Raw genomic sequence first — 23489 nt, 5'->3', positions numbered from 1 at the left:
ATCTCTGTGATTTAATTGCATAAAAATTCAAAGTTTGAAAATTGCGAAATTTTCAAAATTTTCGCCAAATTTCCGTTTTTTTCACAAATAAACGCAGGTACTATCAAAGAAGTTTTACCACTATCATGAAGTACAATATGTCACGAGAAAACAGTGTCAGAATCACCAGGATCCGTTGAAGCGTTCCAGAGTTATAACCTCATAAAGGGACAGTGGTCAGAATTGTAAAAATTGGCCCGGTCATTAACGTGCAAACCACCTTTGGGGGTAAAGGGGTTAATTAAACACAGCTGGACTCCAGTGAAGGAGAAGAACCATCTCAAGGAGGATCACAAGGAAATGGACAGCATGTGACTTAAATATGAGCGTCTGAGCAAAGGGTCTGAATACTTATGACCATGTGAGATTTCAGTTTTTCTTTTTTATTAAATTTGCAAAAATTTCTACATTTCAGTTTTTTTCAGTCAAGATGGGGTACAGAGTGTACATTAATGTGTAAAAATGAACTTTTTTGAATTTACCAAATGGCTGCAATGAAACAAAGAGTCAACACTTTAAAAGGGTCTGAATAGTTTCCGTACCCACTGTATCTACACTTTCCTGGGAGTGTTGCATTTTATTTTGACAATGATGATTTGTTAAAGGGTCCCGCCCTAAAAAGTTTTTTTTAAACTCATGAATAAATGATAGTGTGTGTGGGGCAGAGTGCAAAGTAGTTGGCAGGAGGGGGCGCTCAGAAGGCATAATACTAGAGGCACTATTTCTGCATGGATGGGGACACGGATGCGCTTAGAGGGGCTCAGTGCGCCACGGTACACGTCCCTCTTTCAGAGCTGTGTGTGGACATCGTGCCATTGACTTTGAATGAAGTCTCATTGTCCACTATATCCTGCGTTCCATCCAACCTTTCATGGTCACTGATTTCGACATGAAGTTTTGCATTATTTCATTATTCTCAACCTCTAGACTAGAGACCCCCACGTGCTGTAAAATCCCAAAAATACCTAATAGTCTCACTTCGGTCCAGCTCCGGCTGCAGCAGTGACGTCATGTCGACAGATCTATCTACGCTCAGTGATGGGCTGCAGCGGTGATGCTGGACCCGGGGAGGGTAAGTAGCCGCTCTGTTTACTATGTTATTTTAGTTCAGGGAGCACTTTTCTGAGAGTGGAGACCCCCATTAAATGTCCCTGTCACAAACAGTCTGAAACTTCCTAGACCCCACAGAAGAAGCATGTGACCAATATGGCGGCACATGTTCTATCCGTGTCCATTTATTCCAGATAGGTTGCTGTGTAATAATAAATGACAATTATTCCCAGGCCACTAACTGCTTGGTGACAACTTCAGCACTCAGTAGTTACAACTACATCACCTGACCAGCCCGGCGTGTGACGTAAACGCAGCGCAGCATTCCAGCCGCGTCTCAGCGTGCTTACGTCCCGGCGCCGGAAGTCGCTATTCATGGTTGGCATTACGTTGTGAAGCTTTGGTTGGCAGCTTCCGGTTCGTGGTTCCGGATTTTTACGAGTGGAGGCGCAATGAAGGAGGAAGAGCTGGAGCGGTAGGGACTCTGCTGTGGCATTTCTGTGTGACCCCTGCAGGACACCGTGTACTTATTGTGTGCATGTTATCACCATTGCAGTTGGACGTGTGAATGGGGCAAAGCCCTGAAAGGTGCCAGCTGCATGGTTGTGCTGCCAGGTGTCCCCACAGTTCATAGCCACCCACATTTACAGCCATAGTGCCCCACATGCAGCCACACACCGACATGCACCTGCGCTGTAAGCTCCATGTTGCTGCTGTACATGATGGATGCTAGGGACTGTGCCTCCAGCCTAAACATTGAGCTTGTATGTTGCTTCAGAGCTGCACTCTTAATTCTGCTAGAGCAGTGAGAAGTTTGGTTACATTTATCCTTAAAGGGGTTGTCCTATGTCTCCTAGGATGCGGCATTAATATAGTAAAAGAAAAAATCTTTACTCCATGACTTTTCTCCGGTCCTCCCCTGATATAAGCAATGTTGCATGATGAGAGGAGCGCTGTCCTACTGCTCGGGTGTAATGGTGCAGCAGTCACTGTACATTGTGTATTGCAGGAGACCGGCGAGGGGACACAGGGCTGAGAGCAGAGGGGCCACACTGGTCTGGGAAATAATAGGGGATAGACCTGCTGTAATGTATGTAACGCCCACCTGGAGATCAGGTATAGGGGTCGTTTACTATAGAAACACAGCTAGACTAATAAACGACCCCCATACCTGATCTCCAGGGGGGTGTTACATACATTACTATAGAGACACAGCTAGACTAATAAACGACCCCCATACCTGATCTCCAGGGGGGTGTTACATACATTACTATAGGGGCACAGCTAGACTAATAAACGACCGCTATACCTGATCTCCAGGGGGGTGTTACATACATTACTATAGGGGCACAGCTAGACTAATAAACGACCCCTATACCTGATCTCCAGGGGGGTGTTACATACATTACTATAGGGGCACAGCTAGACTAATAAACGACCGCTATACCTGATCTCCAGGGGGGTGTTACATACATTACTATAGGGGCACAGCTAGACTAATAAACGACCGCTATACCTGATCTCCAGGGGGGTGTTACATACATTACTATAGAGACACAGCTAGACTAATAAACGACCCCCATACCTGATCTCCAGGGGGGTGTTACATACATTACTATAGGGGCACAGCTAGACTAATAAACGACCCCCATACCTGATCTCCAGGGGGGTGTTACATACATTACTATAGAGACACAGCTAGACTAATAAACGACCCCCATACCTGATCTCCAGGGGGGTGTTACATACATTACTATAGGGGCACAGCTAGACTAATAAACGACCCCCATACCTGATCTCCAGGGGGGTGTTACATACATTACTATAGAGACACAGCTAGACTAATAAACGACCCCCATACCTGATCTCCAGGGGGGTGTTACATACATTACTATAGGGACACAGCTAGACTAATAAACGACCCCCATACCTGATCTCCAGGGGGGTGTTACATACATTACTATAGAGACACAGCTAGACTAATAAACGACCCCCATACCTGATCTCCAGGGGGGTGTTACATACATTACTATAGGGACACAGCTACACTAATAAACGACCCCCATACCTGATCTCCAGGGGGGTGTTACATACATTACTATAGAGACACAGCTAGACTAATAAACGACCCCTATACCTGATCTCCAGGGGGGTGTTACATACATTACTATAGGGACACAGCTAGACTAATAAACGACCCCCATACCTGATCTCCAGGGGGGTGTTACATACATTACTATAGAGACACAGCTAGACTAATAAACGACCCCCATACCTGATCTCCAGGGGGGTGTTACATACATTACTATAGGGGCACAGCTAGACTAAAAAAAGACCCCTATACCTGATCTCCAGGTGGGTGGTACATACATTACTATAGGGGCACAGCTAGACTAATAAACGACCCCCATACCTGATCTCCAGGGGGGTGTTACATACATTACTATAGGGGCACAGCTAGACTAATAAACAACCCCTATACCTGATCTCCAGGGGGGTGTTACATACATTACTATAGGGGCACAGCTAGACTAATAAACGACCCCTATACCTGATCTCCAGGTGGGTGGTACATACATTACTATAGGGGCACAGCTAGACTAATAAACGACCCCCATACCTGATCTCCAGGGGGGTGTTACATACATTACTATAGAGACACAGCTAGACTAATAAACGACCCCTATACCTGATCTCCAGGGGGGTGTTACATACATTACTATAGGGGCACAGCTAGACTAATAAACGACCCCTATACCTGATCTCCAGGGGGGTGTTACATACATTACTATAGGGGCACAGCTAGACTAATAAACAACCCCCATACCTGATCTCCAGGGGGGTGTTACATACATTACTATAGGGACACAGCTAGACTAATAAACGACCCCCATACCTGATCTCCAGGGGGGTGTTACATACATTACTATAGGGGCACAGCTAGACTAATAAACGACCCCCATACCTGATCTCCAGGGGGGTGTTACATACATTACTATAGGGGCACAGCTAGACTAATAAACGACCCCCTATACCTGATCTCCAGGTGGGTGTTACATACATTACTATAGGGGCACAGCTAGACTAATAAACGACCCCTATACCTGATCTCCAGGGGGGTGTTACATACATTACTATAGAGACACAGCTAGACTAATAAACGACCCCTATACCTGATCTCCAGGGGGGTGTTACATACATTACTATAGGGGCACAGCTAGACTAATAAACGAGCCCTATACCTGATCTCCAGGGGGGTGTTACATACATTACTATAGGGGCACAGCTAGACTAATAAACGACCCCTATACCTGATCTCCAGGGGGGTGTTACATACATTACTATAGGGGCACAGCTAGACTAATAAACGACCCCTATACCTGATCTCCAGGGGGGTGTTACATACATTACTATAGAGACACAGCTAGACTAATAAACGACCCCTATACCTGATCTCCAGGGGGGTGTTACATACATTACTATAGGGGCACAGCTAGACTAATAAACGACCCCCATACCTGATCTCCAGGGGGGTGTTACATACATTACTATAGGGGCACAGCTAGACTAATAAACGACCCCTATACCTGATCTCCAGGGGGGTGTTACATACATTACTATAGGGGCACAGCTAGACTAATAAACGACCCCTATACCTGATCTCCAGGGGGGTGTTACATACATTACTATAGGGGCACAGCTAGACTAATAAACGACCCCCATACCTGATCTCCAGGGGGGTGTTACATGCATTACTATAGGGGCACAGCTAGACTAATAAACGACCCCTATACCTGATCTCCAGGGGGGTGTTACATACATTACTATAGAGACACAGCTAGACTAATAAACGACCCCCATACCTGATCTCCAGGGGGGTGTTACATACATTACTATAGGGGCACAGCTAGACTAATAAACGACCCCTTTACCTGATCTCCAGGGGGGTGTTACATACATTACTATAGAGACACAGCTAGACTAATAAACGACCCCCATACCTGATCTCCAGGGGGGTGTTACATACATTACTATAGGGGCACAGCTAGACTAATAAACGACCCCCATACCTGATCTCCAGGGGGGTGTTACATACATTACTATAGGGGCACAGCTAGACTAATAAACAACCCCTATACCTGATCTCCAGGTGGGTGTTACATGCATTACTATAGGGGCACAGCTAGACTAATAAACGACCCCTATACCTGATCTCCAGGGGGGTGTTACATACATTACTATAGGGGCACAGCTAGACTAATAAACGACCCCCATACCTGATCTCCAGGGGGGTGTTACATACATTACTATAGGGGCACAGCTAGACTAATAAACGACCCCTATACCTGATCTCCAGGGGGGTGTTACATACATTACTATAGGGGCACAGCTAGACTAATAAACGACCCCCATACCTGATCTCCAGGGGGGTGTTACATACATTACTATAGGGGCACAGCTAGACTAATAAACGACCCCTATACCTGATCTCCAGGGGGGTGTTACATACATTACTATAGGGGCACAGCTAGACTAATAAACGACCCCTATACCTGATCTCCAGGTGGGTGGTACATACATTACTATAGGGGCACAGCTAGACTAATAAACGACCCCCATACCTGATCTCCAGGGGGGTGTTACATACATTACTATAGAGACACAGCTAGACTAATAAACGACCCCTATACCTGATCTCCAGGGGGGTGTTACATACATTACTATAGGGGCACAGCTAGACTAATAAACGACCCCTATACCTGATCTCCAGGTGGGTGTTACATACATTACTATAGAGACACAGCTAGACTAATAAACGACCCCCATACCTGATCTCCAGGGGGGTGTTACATACATTACTATAGGGGCACAGCTAGACTAATAAACGACCCCCTATACCTGATCTCCAGGTGGGTGTTACATACATTACTATAGGGGCACAGCTAGACTAATAAACGACCCCCATACCTGATCTCCAGGGGGGTGTTACATACATTACTATAGGGGCACAGCTAGACTAATAAACGACCCCCTATACCTGATCTCCAGGTGGGTGTTACATACATTACTATAGGGGCACAGCTAGACTAATAAACGACCCCCATACCTGATCTCCAGGGGGGTGTTACATACATTACTATAGGGGCACAGCTAGACTAATAAACGACCCCCTATACCTGATCTCCAGGTGGGTGTTACATACATTACTATAGGGGCACAGCTAGACTAATAAACGACCCCTATACCTGATCTCCAGGGGGGTGTTACATACATTACTATAGGGGCACAGCTAGACTAATAAACGACCCCTATACCTGATCTCCAGGGGGGTGTTACATACATTACTATAGAGACACCGCTAGACTAATAAACGACCCCTATACCTGATCTCCAGGGGGGTGTTACATACATTACTATAGAGACACCGCTAGACTAATAAACGACCCCTATACCTGATCTCCAGGGTGGGTGTTACATACATTACTATAGAGACACAGCTAGACTAATAAACGACCCCTATACCTGATCTCCAGGGGGGTGTTACATACATTACTATAGAGACACAGCTAGACTAATAATGTATGTAACACCCACCTGGAGATCAGGTATAGGGGTCGTTTATTAGTCTAGCTGTGCCCCTATAGCAGTGGTCCCCAACTCCAGGCCTCGAGGGCCGCCAACAGTGCAGGTTTTCAGGATTTCCTTAGTATTGCACAGGATTTGGAATCATTACCTGTGCAGATGATCACATTACCACCGATGCAATACTAAAGAAATCCTGAAAACCTGCACTGTTGGCGGCCCTCGAGGCCTGGTGTTGGGGACCCCTGCCCTATAGTAATGTATGTAACACCCCCCCTGGAGATCAGGTATAGGGGGTCGTTTATTAGTCTAGCTGTGTCTCTATAGTAATGTATGTAACACCCCCCTGGAGATCAGGTATAGGGGGTCGTTTATTAGTCTAGCTGTGCCCCTATAGTAATGCATGTAACACCCACCTGGAGATCAGGTATAGGGGTCGTTTATTAGTCTAGCTGTGCCCCTATAGTAATGTATGTAACACCCCCCTGGAGATCAGGTATAGGGGTCGTTTATTAGTCTAGCTGTGTCTCTATAGTAATGTATGTAACACCCCCCTGGAGATCAGGTATAGGGGGTCGTTTATTAGTCTAGCTGTGTCTCTATAGTATTGTATGTAACACCCCCCTGGAGATCAGGTATAGGGGTCGTTTATTAGTCTAGCTGTGCCCCTATAGTATTGTATGTAACACCCACCTGGAGATCAGGTATAGGGGTCGTTTATTAGTCTAGCTGTGTCTCTATAGTAATGTATGTAACACCCCCCTGGAGATCAGGTATAGGGGGTCGTTTATTAGTCTAGCTGTGCCCCTATAGTATTGTATGTAACACCCACCTGGAGATCAGGTATAGGGGTCGTTTATTAGTCTAGCTGTGCCCCTATAGTATTGTATGTAACACCCACCTGGAGATCAGGTATAGGGGTCGTTTATTAGTCTAGCTGTGCCCCTATAGTATTGTATGTAACACCCACCTGGAGATCAGGTATAGGGGTCGTTTATTAGTCTAGCTGTGTCTCTATAGTAATGTATGTAACACCCCCCTGGAGATCAGGTATAGGGGTCGTTTATTAGTCTAGCTGTGCCCCTATAGTATTGTATGTAACACCCACCTGGAGATCAGGTATAGGGGTCGTTTATTAGTCTAGCTGTGTCTCTATAGTAATGTATGTAACACCCCCCTGGAGATCAGGTATAGGGGGTCGTTTATTAGTCTAGCTGTGTCTCTATAGTAATGTATGTAACACCCCCCTGGAGATCAGGTATAGGGGGTCGTTTATTAGTCTAGCTGTGCCCCTATAGTAATGTATGTAACACCCCCCTGGAGATCAGGTATAGGGGTCGTTTATTAGTCTAGCTGTGCCCCTATAGTAATGCATGTAACACCCACCTGGAGATCAGGTATAGGGGTCGTTTATTAGTCTAGCTGTGTCTCTATAGTAATGTATGTAAGACCCACCTGGAGATCAGGTATAGGGGTCGTTTATTAGTCTAGCTGTGCCCCTATAGTAATGTATGTAACACCCCCCTGGAGATCAGGTATAGGGGTCGTTTATTAGTCTAGCTGTGTCTCTATAGTATTGTATGTAACACCCACCTGGAGATCAGGTATAGGGGTCGTTTATTAGTCTAGCTGTGCCCCTATAGTAATGTATGTAACACCCCCCTGGAGATCAGGTATAAGGGTCGTTTATTAGTCTAGCTGTGCCCCTATAGTATTGTATGTAACACCCCCCTGGAGATCAGGTATAGGGGTCGTTTATTAGTCTAGCTGTGCCCCTATAGTATTGTATGTAACACCCCCCTGGAGATCAGGTATAGGGGTCGTTTATTAGTCTAGCTGTGTCTCTATAGTAATGTATGTAACACCCCCCTGGAGATCAGGTATAGGGGGTCGTTTATTAGTCTAGCTGTGCCCCTATAGTAATGTATGTAACACCCCCCTGGAGATCAGGTATAGGGGGTCGTTTATTAGTCTAGCTGTGCCCCTATAGTAATGTATGTAACACCCCCCTGGAGATCAGGTATAGGGGTCGTTTATTAGTCTAGCTGTGCCCCTATAGTAATGTATGTAACACCCACCTGGAGATCAGGTATAGGGGGTCGTTTATTAGTCTAGCTGTGCCCCTATAGTACTGCATGTAACACCCACCCTGGAGATCAGGTATAGGGGTCGTTTATTAGTCTAGCTGTGCCCCTATAGTAATGTATGTAACACCCACCCTGGAGATCAGGTATAGGGGGTCGTTTATTAGTCTAGCTGTGCCCCTATAGTAATGCATGTAACACCCACCTGGAGATCAGGTATAGGGGTCGTTTATTAGTCTAGCTGTGCCCCTATAGTAATGTATGTAACACCCACCTGGAGATCAGGTATAGGGGTCGTTTATTAGTCTAGCTGTGCCCCTATAGTAATGCATGTAACACCCACCTGGAGATCAGGTATAGGGGTCGTTTATTAGGCTAGCTGTGCCCCTATAGTAATGTATGTAACACCCCCCTGGAGATCAGGTATAGGGGTTGTTTATTAGTCTAGCTGTGCCCCTATAGTAATGTATGTAACACCCCCCTGGAGATCAGGTATGGGGGTCGTTTATTAGTCTAGCTGTGTCTCTATAGTAATGTATGTAACACCCACCTGGAGATCAGGTATAGGGGTCGTTTATTAGTCTAGCTGTGCCCCTATAGTACTGCATGTAACACCCCCCTGGAGATCAGGTATAGGGGTCGTTTATTAGTCTAGCTGTGCCCCTATAGTAATGTATGTAACACCCCCCTGGAGATCAGGTATAGGGGTCGTTTATTAGTCTAGCTGTGTCTCTATAGTAATGTATGTAACACCCCCCTGGAGATCAGGTATAGGGGTCGTTTATTAGTCTAGCTGTGCCCCTATAGTAATGCATGTAACACCCACCTGGAGATCAGGTATAGGGGTCGTTTATTAGTCTAGCTGTGCCCCTATAGTAATGCATGTAACACCCACCTGGAGATCAGGTATAGGGGTCGTTTATTAGTCTAGCTGTGCCCCTATAGTAATGTATGTAAGACCCCCCTAGAGATCAGGTATAGGGGTTGTTTATTAGTCTAGCTGTGTCTCTATAGTAATGTATGTAACACCCACCTGGAGATCAGGTATAGGGGGTCGTTTATTAGTCTAGCTGTGTCTCTATAGTAATGTATGTAAGACCCACCTGGAGATCAGGTATAGGGGTCGTTTATTAGTCTAGCTGTGCCCCTATAGTAATGTATGTAAGACCCCCCTGGAGATCAGGTATAGGGGTCGTTTATTAGTCTAGCTGTGTCTCTATAGTAATGCATGTAACACCCCCCTGGAGATCAGGTATAGGGGTTGTTTATTAGTCTAGCTGTGTCTCTATAGTAATGCATGTAACACCCACCTGGAGATCAGGTATAGGGGTCGTTTATTAGTCTAGCTGTGCCCCTATAGTAATGCATGTAACACCCACCTGGAGATCAGGTATAGGGGTCGTTTATTAGTCTAGCTGTGCCCCTATAGTAATGTATGTAACACCCCCCTGGAGATCAGGTATAGGGGTCGTTTATTAGTCTAGCTGTGTCTCTATAGTAATGTATGTAACACCCACCTGGAGATCAGGTATAGGGGTCGTTTATTAGTCTAGCTGTGTCTCTATAGTAATGTATGTAACACCCCCCTGGAGATCAGGTATAGGGGTCGTTTATTAGTCTAGCTGTGCCCCTATAGTAATGTATGTAAGACCCACCTGGAGATCAGGTATAGGGGTCGTTTATTAGTCTAGCTGTGCCCCTATAGTAATGCATGTAACACCCACCTGGAGATCAGGTATAGGGGTCGTTTATTAGTCTAGCTGTGCCCCTATAGTAATGTATGTAACACCCACCTGGAGATCAGGTATAGGGGTCGTTTATTAGTCTAGCTGTGTCTCTATAGTAATGTATGTAACACCCCCCTGGAGATCAGGTATAGGGGTCGTTTATTAGTCTAGCTGTGCCCCTATAGTAATGTATGTAAGACCCACCTGGAGATCAGGTATAGGGGTCGTTTATTAGTCTAGCTGTGCCCCTATAGTATTGTATGTAACACCCCCCTGGAGATCAGGTATAGGGGTCGTTTATTAGTCTAGCTGTGCCCCTATAGTATTGTATGTAACACCCCCCTGGAGATCAGGTATAGGGGTCGTTTATTAGTCTAGCTGTGCCCCTATAGTAATGTATGTAACACCCACCTGGAGATCAGGTATAGGGGTTGTTTATTAGTCTAGCTGTGCCCCTATAGTAATGTATGTAAGACCCACCTGGAGATCAGGTATAGGGGTCGTTTATTAGTCTAGCTGTGCCCCTATAGTATTGTATGTAACACCCCCCTGGAGATCAGGTATAGGGGTCGTTTATTAGTCTAGCTGTGCCCCTATAGTATTGTATGTAACACCCCCCTGGAGATCAGGTATAGGGGTCGTTTATTAGTCTAGCTGTGTCTCTATAGTAATGTATGTAACACCCCCCTGGAGATCAGGTATAGGGGGTCGTTTATTAGTCTAGCTGTGTCTCTATAGTAATGTATGTAAGACCCCCCTGGAGATCAGGTATAGGGGTTGTTTATTAGTCTAGCTGTGTCTCTATAGTAATGTATGTAACACCCACCTGGAGATCAGGTATAGGGGGTCGTTTATTAGTCTAGCTGTGTCTCTATAGTAATGTATGTAAGACCCACCTGGAGATCAGGTATAGGGGTCGTTTATTAGTCTAGCTGTGCCCCTATAGTATTGTATGTAACACCCCCCTGGAGATCAGGTATAGGGGTCGTTTATTAGTCTAGCTGTGCCCCTATAGTAATGTATGTAACACCCACCTGGAGATCAGGTATAGGGGTCGTTTATTAGTCTAGCTGTGCCCCTATAGTAATGTATGTAACACCCCCCTGGAGATCAGGTATAGGGGTCGTTTATTAGTCTAGCTGTGTCTCTATAGTAATGTATGTAAGACCCACCTGGAGATCAGGTATAGGGGTCGTTTATTAGTCTAGCTGTGCCCCTATAGTAATGCATGTAACACCCACCTGGAGATCAGGTATAGGGGTCGTTTATTAGTCTAGCTGTGCCCCTATAGTATTGTATGTAACACCCCCCTGGAGATCAGGTATAGGGGTCGTTTATTAGTCTAGCTGTGCCCCTATAGTAATGCATGTAACACCCACCTGGAGATCAGGTATAGGGGTCGTTTATTAGTCTAGCTGTGCCCCTATAGTATTGTATGTAACACCCCCCTGGAGATCAGGTATAGGGGTCGTTTATTAGTCTAGCTGTGCCCCTATAGTAATGTATGTAAGACCCCCCTGGAGATCAGGTATAGGGGTCGTTTATTAGTCTAGCTGTGTCTCTATAGTAATGTATGTAACACCCCCCTGGAGATCAGGTATAGGGGTCGTTTATTAGTGTAGCTGTGTCTCTATAGTAATGTATGTAACACCCCCCTGGAGATCTGGAGATCAGGTATAGGGGTCGTTTATTAGTCTAGCTGTGCCCCTATAGTAATGCATGTAACACCCCCCTGGAAATCAGGTATAGGGGGTCGTTTATTAGTCTAGCTGTGTCTCTATAGTAATGCATGTAACACCCCCCTGGAGATCAGGTATAGGGGTCGTTTATTAGTCTAGCTGTGCCCCTATAGTAATGTATGTAACACCCCCCTGGAGATCAGGTATAGGGGTTGTTTATTAGTCTAGCTGTGTCTCTATAGTAATGCATGTAACACCCCCCTGGAAATCAGGTATAGGGGGTCGTTTATTAGTCTAGCTTTGCCCCTATAGTAATGTATGTAACACCCCCCTGGAGATCAGGTATAGGGGTCGTTTATTAGTCTAGCTGTGCCCCTATAGTAATGTATGTAACACCCCCCTGGAGATCAGGTATAGGGGTTGTTTATTAGTCTAGCTGTGTCTCTATAGTAATGCATGTAACACCCCCCTGGAGATCAGGTATAGGGGTCGTTTATTAGTCTAGCTGTGTCTCTATAGTAATGTATGTAACACCCCCCTGGAGATCAGGTATAGGGGTCGTTTATTAGTCTAGCTGTGTCTCTATAGTAATGCATGTAACACCCCCCTGGAGATCAGGTATTGGGGTTGTTTATTAGTCTAGCTGTGTCTCTATAGTAATGTATGTAACACCCCCCTGGAGATCAGGTATAGGGGGTCGTTTATTAGTCTAGCTGTGCCCCTATAGTAATGTATGTAACACCCCCCTGGAGATCAGGTATAGGGGTTGTTTATTAGTCTAGCTGTGCCCCTATAGTAATGTATGTAACACCCCCCTGGAGATCAGGTATAGGGGTCGTTTATTAGTCTAGCTGTGCCCCTATAGTAATGTATGTAACACCCCCCTGGAGATCAGGTATAGGGGTCGTTTATTAGTCTAGCTGTGTCTCTATAGTAATGTATGTAACACCCCCCTGGAGATCAGGTATAGGGGTCGTTTATTAGTCTAGCTGTGCCCCTATAGTATTGTATGTAACACCCCCCTGGAGATCAGGTATAGGGGTCGTTTATTAGTCTAGCTGTGCCCCTATAGTAATGTATGTAAGACCCCCCTGGAGATCAGGTATAGGGGTCGTTTATTAGTCTAGCTGTGCCCCTATAGTAATGCATGTAACACCCCCCTGGAGATCCGTTATAGGGGGTCATTTATTAGTCTAGCTTTGCCCCTATAGTAATGTATGTAACACCCACCTGGAGATTAGGTATAGGGGGTAGTTTATTAGTCTAGCTGTGTCTCTATAGTAATGTATGTAACACCCCCCTGGAGATCCGTTATAGGGGGTCATTTATTAGTCTAGCTTTGCCCCTATAGTAATGTATGTAACACCCACCTGGAGATTAGGTATAGGGGTCGTTTATTAAGGTACCTTCACACTTTAGAATGACGTTGCAGCGTCCTGGATAGCGATATCGTTGTGTTTGACACGCAGCAGCGATCTGGATCCTGCTGTGCCATCGTTGGTCGGAGCTAGAAGGCCAGAACTTTATTTCGTCGCTGGATCACCCGCTGACATCGCTGAATCGGCGTGTGTGACGCCGATTCAGCGATGTCTTCACTTGTAACCAGGGTAAACATCGGGTTACTAAGAGCAGGGCCGCGCTTAGTAACCCGATGTTTACCCTGGTTACCATTGTAAATGTAAAAAAAAAAAAAAAACACTACATACTCACATTCAGATGTCTGTCACGTCCCTCGCCGTCAGCTTCCCGCACTGACTGTGAGCGCCGGCCGTAAAGCACAGCGGTGACGTCACCGCTGTGCTCTGCGCTCACAGTCAGTGCGGGAAGCTGACGGCGATGGACGTGACAGACACCGGAATGTGAGTATGTACTGTTTTTTTTTTTTGTTTTTTTTTACATTTACAATGGTAACCAGGGTAAACATCGGGTTACTAAGCGCGGCCCTGCTCTTAGTAACCCGATGTTTACCCTGGTTACCCGGGGGCTTCGGCATCGTTGGTCGCTGGAGAGCTGTCTGTGTGACAGCTCTCCAGCGACCACACAAGGACTTTCCAACGATCACGGCCAGGTCGTATCGCTGGTCATGATCGTTGGAAAGTTGCTGAGTGTGAAGGTACCTTTAGTCTCTAACTTAATAATAGTACAATGGTGCTGTATTGTGGCTGGTCAATAGCATTAACCCCATAGTAACAGGCTTAAAGGGTAATTCTGGTGCTGCTCACTTTTCCCTTTGGAGGTGAGCAATATCAGGGACGTGATTTCTACATGTAGCTGGCGGGACAAGGGCAGGACTGGTAGGTGTAGTTCACCTGTCTTATTAGATAGGATGACTGCAGAATACTTGTCCTGATATGTAGATGTGATGTCGCTGGTGCCGCTCACCTCCCAATACAGAATTAAGCATATTCACATTACAATAGACATTTTTTATTTTCCTGTAATGAGGTCATGTTTTTTTGGGCCAAGTAATTTTTATAGTGGCATGATTTTTTTGACTCATACATTTTTCAACATTGAAATTGCAACATTAAGACGTTTTGGATCTGCGTGTCATCAGCACGCTTTCCGTTTTTCCATTATGGCTAAATAAAAGGAATGACAAAGCTTCTCTTATACTTTGCAATGTTAAACACGTACAGCACACGGATAATACACGGATGCCACCCATGTGCTGTACGCGTTTTACACGAACCCATAGGCTTGTTTTGGCCTTTGCTATCCATGCTGCCGGTAAAAACGGACATGTCTCCGTGTGGTTTACGCTGACACACGGTCCGTATAAATAGGTGTGCATAGCAGCAATCTTCAAGATCCACTGCTGGCAGCTCCCTTTTGAAGTCCTCTTCATGACATTACCCACTTGTTCTCCAGACTAATCTCTGGCCATCATCATTAGACCTCTTTTGCAGTCTTGCTCTGCATCTTTTGAGAGCGGTGATGTGAGGTCACTGAAGATGACTTCATAAGGGAATGTCACACTACTCCTGTGATTACAGGACACAGGTACACTAATAGCGCATTGTTCTATTGGGGGAACCATTTGTACCGCCATTTTTCCAAATGTTCCCAGGAGCCGTTTTTCAACAGGACCTCACCAGGCCGTATGTTGCTTGTGCTGCTGTGGGCAGCCTGCATGGCCTAAACGTGCTACCATGGCGTGCAGCGTCTCCGGACTTGTTCTCCATCAAGTACATCTGAAAAATTATTGGTTGGCAATTGCTAAGTGAGCTGCCATCAGCAGATCTTGATGACTTTCTTCCCAAGTGCATTCAACGTGGCAGAACATTCCTCAGACAGCCATTGATAACATCACTGATGGCAACCAAGGCTTTAAGTGTCGGGATTTCTGCACACGACCCTCATACTCAGTATTGAAAAGAGTTTTTTTTTTTTTTTCATCATTTGTATATTACTAACATGTCTTTCCATCCTGTGATTTCCATAATTCCATATCTTTTTCTTCTTGGTGTTGCAATTTCAGTGTTGAGGAGTGTGTATTATTTCTTTGTAATCTATTTTAACTTTGATTGTAGATATTATTTTTATTCTATTTTATTTACATGATTACTGAGGCCTTCACCTTGTCTGAGCTGTATGTCTTACAGCAACCACCTACAGGAAGCGATGCATAGGATGACTCATTGACTTCAATGCAACGGTATTGTGGGCATGATCGCTGATTAGTGCAGAGAGGGGGAGGAGGTGAGCTGTGACTTCATCTATGGTGAATGGTAAATCCAGGATTATTTATGTAGAATTGTTACATACAGTTGTAATCCTGCCTCTGATGACAGAACGGGAAGTATCAGTATCAGGGCTGTGGAGTTAGTGCGCCAAACCTCCGACTCCTCCTCAATTTTCCAGACTCCGACTCCACAGCACTGCCTCACTACTGAGCATGTGCTTAAAGTGCAGCACAGAGTCATCTTAACTCCGACCACACAGCACTGGTCACTACTGAGCGTGTACATAAAGTGCAGCACAGATTCATCTCAACTCTGACCCCACAGCACTGTCTCACTACTGAGCATGTGCATAAAGTGCAGCACAGATTCATCTCAACTCCGACCCTACCGCACTGGTCACTACTGAGCATGTACATAAAGTGCAGCACTGATTCATCTCAACTCCGACCCCACACGCACTGGTCACTACTGAGCATGTACATAAAGTGCAGCACAGATTCATCTTAACTCTGACCTCACAGCACTGCCTCACTACTGAGCATGTGCATAAAGTGCAGCACAGATTCATCTTAACTCTGACCTCACAGCACTGCCTCACTACTGAGCATGTGCATAAAGTGCAGCACAGATTTATCTCAGCTAAAAGCCCAGATCCTCAGATCAGGAACAGAACAGACATTTATCGGATATTTCAGAACTTTCCCAAATTATTATGAAAACATTTACGGCACATCCTGCATTGTACTACTGCACCCAATGCATTATATATTTTAGGAGTCGGAGTCTGTCCATTTTATACCGACTCCACCGACTCCACTCCGACTGCACGTCTCCGACTCCACAGCCCTGGTCCGTATCCTCCTATTTTATTCCCGCTACTCCCCTAAGTATTCTGTTTAAAAAAAAACCTGCTATATGGTTTCAGACATAGGGACTTTTTTTTTTATTATTTGTTGGTCCTTACAGAGGGGCGGTGCTGCTGGGTAATTATACAGTGCAATCTATAGAAACGCCTCCAGAGAGGCTCGTTATCATCGCCCCCTTGGTAAAGACCATAAACTTAGCATTAAATAAAATGATCATATATCTGCATCCATATGGCGAATTTAAAAAAAAAAAGCAAAAAAGAAACACAGGACTCAGTGTGAATAAAACTGTAGTGGAAACTGAGCACTTTTGATCTGGTTGCGTGTCGTCTTGAAGTGTCAGAGCACTTGTGACTATGGACGGAGTAGGAGCAGCCGCTCAGTCTGGTGCCCTTTATTCGCAGACTTGTGGTTGTCAGCAATGTTCTCTTCCGTCTAGAAGTCGTAATCAGGACGCCTGGGCCCTCCTGTCCGCTGTGATTGCAGCCGGAGCTGATAAGACTCAATGATCACCGCCGTCTCCACTGTTCTGTCTGCAACAGCGTCTCGCTATCTGCTACAACATTTTATGGCCCTTTATCTAATTACATTTGTATATAAAAAAAAATTTCATTTTTTTTTTGCAGGAAAGCAGTAGAAGAGCTTCTCAAAGAAGCCAAAAGGGGAAAGGATCGAGCCGAGACTATGGGGCCAATGGGCTGGTACGTTGTTCTATGCCGGGAGTATACTTTCTTTGCAGGCAATGATACCTGAGGAGTATAGCGCCAGATCAGTGGTATTTGGGGTTTCCACTTCTCTATCCCTCACATATTCCCAATCAGGGTATCGCCTTTATATGTGCCTCCATTCATATTCGTCTTGTGACAGATTGGCTAATCAGGACGATAAGTTGGCAGACAGGGCGCACTCTGTAACAACACCACCAATATGGGCTCACAATTCTACACAGCAGTCGTAGAAGCATCTGCTTTTTCTTATGGTATCTTTTAGTGTTCTATTCTGGTATACACCCCCTATTTATTAGGTAGGTGATAAGTGTCTTATTGATGGGGCTCCTATTACCAAGAACCCCCTTCCCCCCGAACAAGCCTAAAAATGGTGCTCTGGAGTCACCTGTTTGAAAAGAGCGATGTTCACCACCGATATGTTCATTGGCAGCAGGAGTTACCGAGCTAGTGAGTACAGCGCTCCACTATCTCCATCAGTCCAATAGACAATGACAGGAGGGGCTGCGCATGTGTGACCTTCACTCTATTCAGCAGGGTAACTCCAGAGTCCTGTTCTTAGGATTGGTGGAGGTCTGTTATGATAGGCAATTCAGGAACACAATGTACATAGCGATCAGAGCACACACAGTGATCTGACAACAACCCAAAATAACAGAACGAGCTCTGAGACGTGGGAACTCTGTAGACCGCAATTCCTGATCCTCTCCAAACACAACTAGAGGCAGCTGTGGATTGCGCCTAACGCTCCCTATGCAACTCGGCACAGCCTGAGAAACTAACTAGCCTGAAGATAGAAAAATAAGCCTACCTTGCCTCAGAGAAATACCCCAAAGGAAAAGGCAGACCCCCACATATAATGACTGTGAGTAAGATGAAAAGACAAACGTAGGGATGAAATAGATTCAGCAAAGTGAGGCCCGATATTCTAGACAGAACGAGGATAGGAAAGATAACTTTGCGGTCTACACAAAACCCTAAAGAAAACCACGCAAAGGGGGCAAAAAGACCCTCCGTACCGAACTAACGGCACGGAGGTACACCCCTTGCGTCCCAGAGCTTCCAGCAAAACAAATAGACAAGCTGGACGGAAAAAATAGCAACAAATAGCAAAGAAGCACTTAGCTATGCAGAGCAGCAGGCCACAGGAATGATCCAGAGAAACGCAAGTCCAACACTGGAACATTGACAGGAAGCATGGATCAAAGCATTAGGTGGAGTTAAGTAGAGAAGCAGCTAACGACCTCACCAGATCACCTGAGGGAGGAAACTCAGAAGCTGCAGTACCACTTTCCTCCACAAACGGAAGCTCCCAGAGAGAATCAGCCGAAGTACCACTTGTGACCACAGGAGTGAACTCTGCCACAGAATTCACAACAGAGGTCCTAGCTTTTGCATCTGCTATACTGAGGATATAGTGGGCCATCCCCTTTTAAGAAACTAAATTGTACTTTTTTTTTTTTACTCTAGCTTTTTGTTTTTTTATTTTATCGCTGGAGTGATGATACTAATGCAAGTTCCCTGCCCCCAGTAATATACCCATTAGCCGCCATCTTCAGCTCTTCCCAGCGCCACTCCGGTCCCAGTCCTCCTTCTTGTGACCATAACCTCTGACTGACCGGAAATCAGTGATAACGGTCACGGGCTCTCATTGTAAGTCTATGAGCTCTGCGTCCTGGCCCTGTTCTGGCCCCGTTCTATCCACAGTGTGGCTCTCATAAACTTACATTGAAAAGTGACCTCCAGATAACCCAGCAAACGCTGGAGCAAACATTTAGGGCACAACTAGCCGAAGATCCGTATGGTTCTTGCCCTATGAGTGGTAAAGACATTTTTAGTATATGTCTCCAGCTGGCATGCTCCCCACAGTTACATTGAGATCACTGAGCCAGCCTGCAAAACCATTGGAGGAAGGGAGCTTCTTACCGCACCGCCTTCCATCAGCGCACCTCTTCATGAAGAAGGTCTTTTCTAAAATGATCCATGAAGCAGATACAGACAACAATGCAGTGTTATACAATTGAAAACACCTGTGCCCATGCAGGGAATTGGCTGTAAGAAGTTCAGTGCAAAAAAGACTGATGACCCATGTAAAGAAAGAATTGCACGTAACAAAGCTGAAAATTATTTAAAAAGTTATAATTTTATTAGATAATTTATTAAAAAACCTATAGCCATAATATTAATAGGGAATGCCAAGATAGTGAAAAATACCAGAAAATGGCACCGCAGATCAGAGGCAAGTAAGTGAATAGTCAATACAACATGCTGCTCCAAACATCAAGTGTACATATAATATTATGAACATATGTCATACCATTTTAGAGTTACATAAAGCCACTGGTGAACCACACCAAGTAAGTGGTAAGGCGATGAGTGGGCAAGTAAACCAGAAATCCCCCGGAAGAAGGCACATAAGCCGAAACGCGCGTAGGGGTCGTGGCATCGGAGGTCTGAGGAAACTTTTGAATACTTCTGGTTTACTTGCCCCTTCATCGCCTTACCACTTACTTGGTGTGGTTCAAAAGTGGCTTTATTTAACTCTAAAATGGTATGACATTTATTCATAATATTATATGTACACTTGGATGTTTGGAGCAGCATGTTGTACTGACTACTCACTTACTCTGTTACGTGCAATTGTTTCTTTTATATGGGTTATCTAAAATTATCCAGCAGATTTTTAAGGTAATCATGTGACTCTTCTTAGAAGTCTCCTACAAAGACCTGGACTTACATGTACTTTGATATCAATTTTGGAGCTGACACACTGGGCGGAATTGCTGCAGAAACCTTGGGTGTACAGACCTGCTTATGTACATAGGTGAAATGCTTAACTCCCCAGGTAATATTGTCCTGGTCCTCTGCCGGCCTTTGTACATCGCAGCCCACTGTGATGATGATATCAGTAGTCGTATAGGACAAAACATCATCACAGGAGACCGGCATGGTGGGTACCGGGCGAGGGAAGGTGAGTATATACGTGTTTGCAAATAGTATAAAGTGTGATAAATGGGGTCTATTGTGGATTCTGACTTGCCCCATCAAACTCGCAGAGGAAAATACCATGTATTCTTGCAATTCTGCAATATATCCCTGCCCTTGCCTGTGGAAACGTACCTTAAACATGTGAAGCTTAGAAAGTCATGAACACCATCCCTTTAACAATTAATTGCATATATATTATATACTAGATGGTGGCCCGATTCTAACGCATCGGGTGTTCTAGAATATGCATGTCCACGTAGTATATTGCCCAGCCGCGTAGTATATTGCCCAGCCACGTAGTATATTGCCCAGCCACGTAGTATGTTGCCCAGCCACGTAGTATGTTGCCCAGCCACGTAGTATGTTGCCCAGCCACGTAGTATGTTGCCCAGCCACGTAGTATGTTGCCCAGCCACGTAGTATGTTGCCCAGTGACGTATAGATCAGCATTTACAAGGTCATCATGATTTACAAGTAGCAGAAATTGCCAGAATAACATAAAATAGATGTAAAAGCCGTTCTCAATAAGTAGTTTTCAATCCAAGCAGGTTCTTGCCTTCCTTGCATTGTTCTTACTTTGGCCACTAGGTGGCGCACAAGACACGCTGATTGACTGCAGCCCCTCTGTCTGTTCTGTTGCAGGATGAAGTGTCCCCTCGCCAGCACCAATAAGCGATTTCTGATCAATACCATTAAAAACACGCTGCCCCCCGATAGGGAGAAGCACAGCAGGAGATCGGAGGATGAAAAGGAGACCGGGGACCACAGCAGGGAAAGGAGGCATTCCGAAAAGCACAGCGCACATCCCTATAAGAGGAGCGACGACTCCAGAAAAGATAAAAAGGGATCGCAGTCTTCAAGCAAGAGCACACGACATAGTCAGTCCAAGGGCGAGGGCAAGAGACGATAGCCGCGGGGGAGGGGTGCAGCAATAAGGCTCATACTGTTATCGTTTTGCAATATGCAGGGTGTTAATACTCGGTCTCATCTGCCTCCGGCAATGACTGTTATATGTTACACACGTACTCTGCAATCATTACTGCGCACACTGCTGGATTATAATGGGACAGTAATGGTGGCCATACACGTTGTATGAATGTCTGGCTAAGCTATTATTTACCAGCTATGGGGGATCCTGACAGCAAATAATAATCAAAACAATTCTCCGGGTGCAGTTTGGTTTTTCATGGCCGGCAGACCACGGCAGTGTTCACTTCCATGCTGGCGGACCTATGTCGGGCATCCTGGGCGCTCCTGCCGCTACTAGGCCCCCATAACGTGACACGTAGGCATTTGCCCTCATATGACATCGTGGGGGCCTATTAAATGGCAGAGGTGCCCTGGATATAGGGGGCGCAGGATTGACGTGAACGCTGCCATGTAGGACTGAACTGGACTCCAGACCAGGGTAGTCTGAATCTTTTTTGCTCTTGTCTAATTGGGCATGTTGGAATTTCAGCATGCCCAATCCTTGTTTTATTCTCACTGGAGATGAGCTGCCATCAGTGGTATCTGACATCAGTGTAGTACCCTTCTCCCCAATATGGATGCATGGACGCTCGTCTGAGCGTGCATAGGTAGGGGGAATCGTCAGGTGACTGATAACCATCAAAGCTATATGGCCTCCTAAAACCACTCAGTAAATGGGTGTAAGGAGCTTTCGCATTGCATTTGGTTACATGTTCGTGGGTCCCGCTGAGGCATCCAAACTCCTCTGGCAAAACGGGATTCGGGTGTATGCGCCAATGAGGCCATAGATGATAATGGTGCCGCCAGAGCAAACGTTCCCTCCGCTGTGCATAATTTTCGGGCGTATAGGACACGCAGACGTAGTAGACTGTGACTGAGTGTCTGCCTCCAGTACACTTTTCCGCACAGCAGAATTCACGTTCACTCTGACAGCACCATTATAGTCTATGGCCACGTCGGTGCCTATGCCCGAATCCCGTTTTGCCGTGGGGGGGTTTGGACGCGAGCCCCGACGTGACCCGCTACGTGTGAATACAATGTAAAGGCACCCTGAGTAATGCATAATTGTCAAGATCTTGGGGCGAAGGGTTGTGTTAAATGAAAATGACTTGGGATGTCCTGGCAGATGTAAGGAGCGTTGAGCTGGAAGTGCTGCCCGAGCTGAGGCTCTCCTGTGCAATGAAAATTACAGCTCCTAACATGCCCGATGGGAATTGTTGTTTTCCGCGAACAGAAGAGCCGCGGGTTGGGGGACACTTGACAAAGTGCAGTGCAATCAGGACAAAAGGCTTGCACTCCCAACACAGAAAAATGGCCCCACGTGGTCTGCGTGTGTCGTAACCCTGCACGTGTAACTGAGCCATAAAGCACAAGACCAACTTGTGTCATCTTATTTTTCTCGGAATATCGTTGAAAGGGTTAAAGTTTCTTTGTAAATGCAATTCTATACCATGTCTAAGAGAAATGTACATTTCGGAGTGTTTTATTTAAAGGTATTGTCCAGTGATCTAAAAAAAAATTAGTGATCTTTCTTGGAGAAACAGCGCCACTCCTGTCCTTGGGCTGTGTCTGGTATTACAGCTCTGCCTCCTCACAGCCCGTAAACCATAGTGACGCTGTTTCTGGAAATCATTAAATAATGATTTGTTTGTATATGGCTTCTCTTTGTTTTTTATCTATATGTTGTTTACTAATAACAGTAATAAAGCCTTTTCTTTTCCCATCTTCTGATAGTAATAAAGCCTTTTCTTTTCCCATCTTTTTATGAGCAGTGATTTATTCTGAATAACTGCGGATTGCTCAAACACGCTGAGAAGTTGTGTAACTGTTCATAAAGAGGGATGTATGAGAACGGAGAGACGGGGCTGTTCTGAAAACGACGCCCCCGTTGTGCATGGGCTGTGTCTGGTACTGCAGTTTAGTCCTGTTCAGATGAGTGGGACGGTGCTGCAGTTCTGGACCTAGACCTCAGGCACTGAGTGCATCTTTATGTTTTACAAAGCAAAAATATTTTAAATAGATAGAAACAAGAGCTGAAGAATATACAGTACAGACCAAAAGTTTGGACACGCAGATTTTTCTGTATTTTCATG

The 23489-nt window shown here is 45.4% G+C and overlaps 1 protein-coding gene across 1 annotated transcript; it reads left to right on the top strand.

The window, feature by feature from the left end:
- The first annotated feature begins 1487 nt into the window (after positions 1 to 1487).
- Positions 1488 to 23153, top strand: POLR1D (RNA polymerase I and III subunit D). The gene is made up of 3 exons (XM_069759034.1): positions 1488 to 1564; positions 17341 to 17415; positions 21070 to 23153. Exons 1-3 carry the CDS (start codon positions 1542 to 1544, stop codon positions 21335 to 21337), a joined length of 366 nt encoding a protein of 121 aa, XP_069615135.1. The 5' UTR covers positions 1488 to 1541; the 3' UTR covers positions 21338 to 23153.
- Positions 23154 to 23489: the final 336 nt, after the last annotated feature.

This window comes from Ranitomeya imitator, chromosome 3 (assembly GCF_032444005.1).
Source record: "Ranitomeya imitator isolate aRanImi1 chromosome 3, aRanImi1.pri, whole genome shotgun sequence".
NCBI classification, from domain to species: domain Eukaryota; kingdom Metazoa; phylum Chordata; class Amphibia; order Anura; family Dendrobatidae; genus Ranitomeya; species Ranitomeya imitator.
The sequence above is the reverse complement of the archived record's forward strand: the minus strand, read 5'-3'. Positions and strand labels throughout refer to the sequence as shown.